We start from the raw sequence: 5,635 nt of genomic DNA, 5'->3' as shown, positions 1-5,635 counted from the left end.
CCACTGAGATGAGCAATTGTTGAGATATTTGCATGGGAAGTAACAGGAAGTGATGTCAAAGGGGAATGTCTGCATGTGAACAGAATTTCGTTACAACAGCTAATGACAGACTGTAGAGAAGAATCGGAGGTTTTCTTAGATTATTTTGAGTCTCTATCAGAGAGATGAAGAACAGTCAGAGTTCAAATAATGTTTCAATTAACAAAGACCATAGAGTTCATTTTTTTWAAAAAGTTCCCCTTTGATGTCACTTCCTGTTTCATTTGACTGAGACAAATCCAAAAGAAATGCAACAGTTATTTGACCAAACGAGTAAAAGCATGGGTATTATGCCAAGTTTCTTAAATATAAAGATGTTTTCTCTGAATTTTTGTATTTGAAGGACATGCATGTCACTTTAATTCCATGTATTGTTTTTCCAGAAACCTCGTTTCTAAAACACTGCTTCCACGTCATACGTTATACCATATGTCTTTAGACTTGTACTTCAGTGGAAAGGTGACTCATTTATCAGCGTTTTCCACACAGGTGAGGAGGAAGAGGGACCAGAGTCAGATGATGAAGAAGAAGAGGATGACAATGACGTAAGCCTCCCGAAAGCCTTTGTTTGGTCTTGTGGCTCCTCCCCCAGTTTACCTACGTCTGTGGGCTTTGTCCCGATCTATGTTACTCCTTTCCTGGGGGTCAGGTGTGGGGTCTGAAGGCCTGTTTCCAACTCGTTCAGCTGCTCCTTCAGCTGGGTTTCTTGACACCTTTTAAACATTTATATGACAACGAATTATTTGTCCACCTCGCTATTAATTCCATAAAACTACAAAATATATATTATAAAATAAAAAAGTAAGAATAATACGTAAGAAGGATGAAAATTTAGAAGCGGAACAACACGGGTTATTTTCTGTTATGTATTGTAGATGGCTATCTTGACATGACACAGATATTTAGTGTCTCCCAGCTGTATGAGTTGCATGTGTTTATGAGAAGCTCCTGGACTTGAAACGTTGCGTGCTGTGGGAAAATGGCTTATCAAGACTGGATGTGTCACTGATGTGTGTGTGGCTTCATTTAGTTTGGTTTCTATCCATTAACTGATAAAGTCGAGGTAAAATAACAAACAATTCTCTGGGATGATGATGCTCAGTGTTGGAATGTTCTTCTAGCTGTTGCACAAGTAACATTGTTTATGTTAATTCTCCAAACAAAAATGTGTAATTTCTGCTGATTCATTCTCTTTTTTTCTGCTGATTCATTCTCATTGTGTGACAGGAGGATTTAATGGAAATGGATATTGATAAAGAGGAAGTTCTTCATCCCCAACAGAGGGAACTGTCTGGGGAGACTCTGCTCACCACTGAGTATCTTGGTGTAAGACCACAGCATCTGCATGCATATTCAGAGAACAAAGGAATTACAAAACTAGACACATTAAAAAAAATTTTGACTTTAACCTGTGTAAATATTTGCATGCTCCAGGGATTTCGGGTTCCTCCCTCATGCTTGTATTTTGAGATTTCATTACCTTTGCTTCTATAGGCTCAGCATCCAAATAAGATACATTTGTGAAACGGGTCTTGAACAGGTCCAAAATCTAATGTTCACTTTAAACTGTAACATGGTTTGCTAACAACACTGATAAAAACAAACATCTATAAGCACAGATACATTTAAAAACTCTGACAACTAGGTTGAGTTTTTTTTTTCCAGATTGAGTTAATTAACAGAAGGAATATCTGTCAAGAATAATTAACGTATTAATTAAAAAATAAATTGTTAATTAACAAGTTAATTACTTAGTAGCTGCAAAACTACTGAATCCACTGGGGTGTGATGATGATAATGTGTTCTCTATTCTGTGCGGTGTCAAGTGTAAAATAAAACGTTAAATGTCACTAACACATTTTCATTATTTAGCTCACTTTCTGAATGTAAAATTCTAAAGTTTTTCTACTAAAATTTTATTGTTTTATAGCTTACTGTTCTTACATTTAGCTAATTTTTAATAAACATTAAATTTGAATGTTAAATAATGTGTCTAAATATTAAATCGGTTAGTGTTAATTAACCAGGATGATGTCAGCCTGTGACTAATAGCATTTAAGATCAAAATTCAAAATGTGTGAAATAAAAACAATATGGATGGTAATTGTGGTCGGACACCGGCCGCAAGTTTGATGTCTTGTAGGAAAGCTTTATTAAAATCTGAACTTATTCACTTTTCCATTCAGATTTACATATTTATTAGGGTTTTATATGAACACACATTGTTTAACATTTAACTAAAACATTTAAAGGCACAATGTGTAGGATTTGTTGTTTTCAGCGACATTTAGTGGTTGAGTGGTTGAATCATCCTCCCTGGTCCTCCCCCCACCCCCACCCCCCGCTTCCAAACGCAAAGGAGTTGCTACGGTGTCTCTCAGGTGTCAAAAACCTTTGATAATTCCAACCGCGATGTCTACCAGCAGCTTCAGGGCTAGTGATGTTTCAAGTGGTAAGATTATGAGCTTTAATAAGTAAAATTATCCCAGCTACAATGACAGACAACAAATATTACATTTATAGTATTACAACTAAAACCGTTTTTGACGCCGCCACCGCAGTTTGTCCTTCATGAGCCTTCGTAGACAAGATGGCGGTGCAAGATGGCGGCTGCCTATAGCGGCGACCCGCGACCATGGAGATATAAACAGCTTTTTGTAAGGTAAAAATAATAAAACAAGGTCTTTGTCTGCAATGATTAGACATGGTTTTTATTATTGTCATTAGTGATTATCTCAATTTCGGCTAAAAGAATTGACAAAATCCTATACACTCTTCCTTTAATAAACATTAGCAAAATGTAAGAACGGTGAGCTAAGTACTAAAATGTTAGTGGAAATTTTATTTTATGCTTGGCGCCCCGAACGTGTGTCTAATCCAAGACACTGCTATTAAATGTGTATAGATTCAGCAACTAGAAAATTGTTCTGTCATTATCTGTGTGTGGTAGATTATGACCAACATGCCAAAAGTGAAAAAGAAGTCGACCCCTCTACCGCAGCCTAATGTTGATGAGCCCTTACAGCGTCCGGTCACCCCTAGTTCTCATCGGAACATGAGCACAGGGTAAGTCATGAAGTCTTAGTTCGTAGGTTCAAACTTGAGTTCTCTTTCACAACACTTCTTAATATTGTCTGGTTTTTTAATGCTTTACAAGTTGTGCTAATTGTCAATATGAACATTTAAAAACAGCCTGAGCGACATTGTATTGTTGGTAATTTTGCTATCCACAGTGAGCATCGAGTCAGCAGTCACAGCTGTGAGAGCAGCAGAAACAGGGATTACCTGCTGAGCGGACAGAAGAGTGAGGAAAGAAGCCTGATTCCGTCCCAGTACAACTCAAGACCTCCTACACGCTCCGGCAGTCGTCCCAGCACTGTTGATTCTCTGCGCCACAGCCTTGGTATTTTATCTGATGTTTTCCTATTATGACTCACTAACCACTGGAAAATCTCATTGCATTAATATGAAGAAGTTAGTCAATGCATTTTTGATGTGGTTAAATGTTGAGGCCTTGGTACATCAGATGTTTGTTGTCAGATTACTCATCCTCTGTTCAATCTATTGGTTTTCTGATGCTTATCCATGGTTGAGTTGCAGAGGCAAAAGGTCCAAGAGGAAACCAAGTTTTATCTCTTGTACAATTGTATTTAGTTTGAAGCTTTTTTTGTGAAACTGTCAAATTTCCCATCCACCTGCTTCTCTTTATTTGGTGCGCAGTTTTACGTATTTGAAGCTATGCCCAATGTCTAAAGGAAGCACGAGGCACTTCCAGATGAGGAAGTTTTAACAATTTCCAGCTTTAGCAATTTCCTTAGTACTCTTTAAGGAATATATTCCTCCACTAAACGAATGCCAGTTGGATTATAACCYACATTTGCTTTCAATAAAAAGCTTCCTTGTCAGCATTTAACAGTGCTTCTGCATTGTTTGACTGTTTTTGTTCTGTTAAAGCGCACCTATTAAGCAAAACTCACTTTTTTCATGTTTTTAAACTTTCTTTTGGGTTTCTACTGCTTAGAGAAGCAGTCCAAACACCAAAAAAAGCACCCAGCCATTTTTTAGCTGTAATTACATGTATTTTTAGGTATCTGGAAAGGTGAAGCTCCGCCCACTTCCTCAAGGGACGATAGTTGTGCTGTTTTTACAGCAGCCATGGAGAGCAGAGATGCCTGGATTAATTTTATTTTTATCTTTGATGACAATTCTCTAATAATATTGCCAAAGAAAGCTGTAGTTTGTGAAAATAATTTCAATTTGGAAACTTCTATCATGTCGGGGGGCGGAGCTAAAGTAAACAAATGGATGCGGGGATAGGGGAGTGGGGTTTCCTTAGCAACTTCTGCATACAGCACGTTCTGGAGAGAGCTGAAGAACAGGAAGAAGTGAAAAGGTGAAATTTCATTATTTGAGATTCTTTTTGTGAAGTAAATCAAATGAACATGTTTTGTACAGCCCCCAGATGGATCCTAACTTGTGCTAAGACCCCCATAATAGGCCACCTTTAAAGTTTCGTCTTTAACAAAAAGGACCGAAATGTTGTTTTTATTCTATAAATAGTGTGAAGCTCTCGTTTCTTATTTCACCCTCTGTTATACATCCAAACTCAGAATGTGGGCAGTTCATTCATGATTCGGAGTTGGACGGATCATATAATGATGGAGCCAGAAAAGAACATTCCCAGGTGGAACACAATGGACATTCTGCCAGGTAAAGTGACTCACAAAAGTACACACACACACACACACACACACACACACACACACACACACACACACACTTGTATTGTGAAATTGTTTTAGTCATTGTAGCACATTAATGTTAATATATCAACCCATTTGTTTTGCCTGTAGTAGTTCATATACATGTTTGTATGCAAATATTGTGCATTAAAAACTAATATTTTCTAAAATAGAATTATAAAGTTGTTTTTCAAAGAGCAAATAAGTCAGCTTTTAGCCTATACCAGGGTAATGAATGTGACCATAAATACATCACGTTCTAGGTCTGTCTCATTTATCTGAACAAAATACATGAAACACTGTTTATTTCAGGTTTTTTTCATGCATGTTATTCTTCCAAAGTGACTACAATCACCTTAAATAAGCTATTATTTGTATTTATTTTTGTATTTTTTTCAAAATGACATTTTTCTTTCTTTCAAATTTTTCTATTTTACTGATCTTTTCTATGCATAATGGTAAATTTGTATCGAATCACTGATGAGTCATACTGAAGGTGCATTTTTCTTAACATACTTTGACCACTAATTATTAAAAAAAAACATTGTTTTTTTTTGTTTTTTTTTTATAGTTTTTATGACATCTTTAAATAAAAAAGCTTAAATACCACTTTATTAGATTATTGTGCCAGTTGGGTTACTGTAACACAGTAGCGCAGAAAATTAAACGCCAACCATGGTAGTTATGGAACAACGATGGGTAACTTAAATTATGTAAGGGGGCACAGTTTTTTGTTGACATTGAGGGCCACATAGCACTGCACACTTACCCAAATGCAATAAAACTGCCATTTAAAAAAAAAATGTGTGTGTGTGTGTGTGTGTGTGTGTGTGTGTGTGTGTGTGTGTGTGTGT

The 5,635-nt window shown here is 36.6% G+C and overlaps 1 protein-coding gene across 3 annotated transcripts in view; it reads left to right on the top strand.

Moving 5' to 3' along the window:
* armc9 (armadillo repeat containing 9) overlaps positions 1-5,635 on the top strand; it is a 35,673-nt gene that overhangs the window by 15,582 nt on the left and 14,456 nt on the right. For all 3 annotated transcript variants that reach the window (XM_013999540.1, XM_013999534.1, XM_013999548.1), the window contains 5 exons: positions 529-584; positions 1,267-1,365; positions 2,990-3,105; positions 3,273-3,442; positions 4,650-4,749. In XM_013999540.1, coding sequence (XP_013854994.1) covers positions 529-584; positions 1,267-1,365; positions 2,990-3,105; positions 3,273-3,442; positions 4,650-4,749 — 541 coding nt within the window. The remainder of the gene's footprint in view (positions 1-528; positions 585-1,266; positions 1,366-2,989; positions 3,106-3,272; positions 3,443-4,649; positions 4,750-5,635) is intronic.

Source organism: Austrofundulus limnaeus, unplaced genomic scaffold, assembly GCF_001266775.1.
Source record: "Austrofundulus limnaeus strain Quisiro unplaced genomic scaffold, Austrofundulus_limnaeus-1.0 Scaffold8, whole genome shotgun sequence".
Classification (NCBI taxonomy): Eukaryota; Metazoa; Chordata; class Actinopteri; order Cyprinodontiformes; family Rivulidae; genus Austrofundulus; species Austrofundulus limnaeus.
This window is presented reverse-complemented; position numbering and strand designations above follow the sequence as displayed.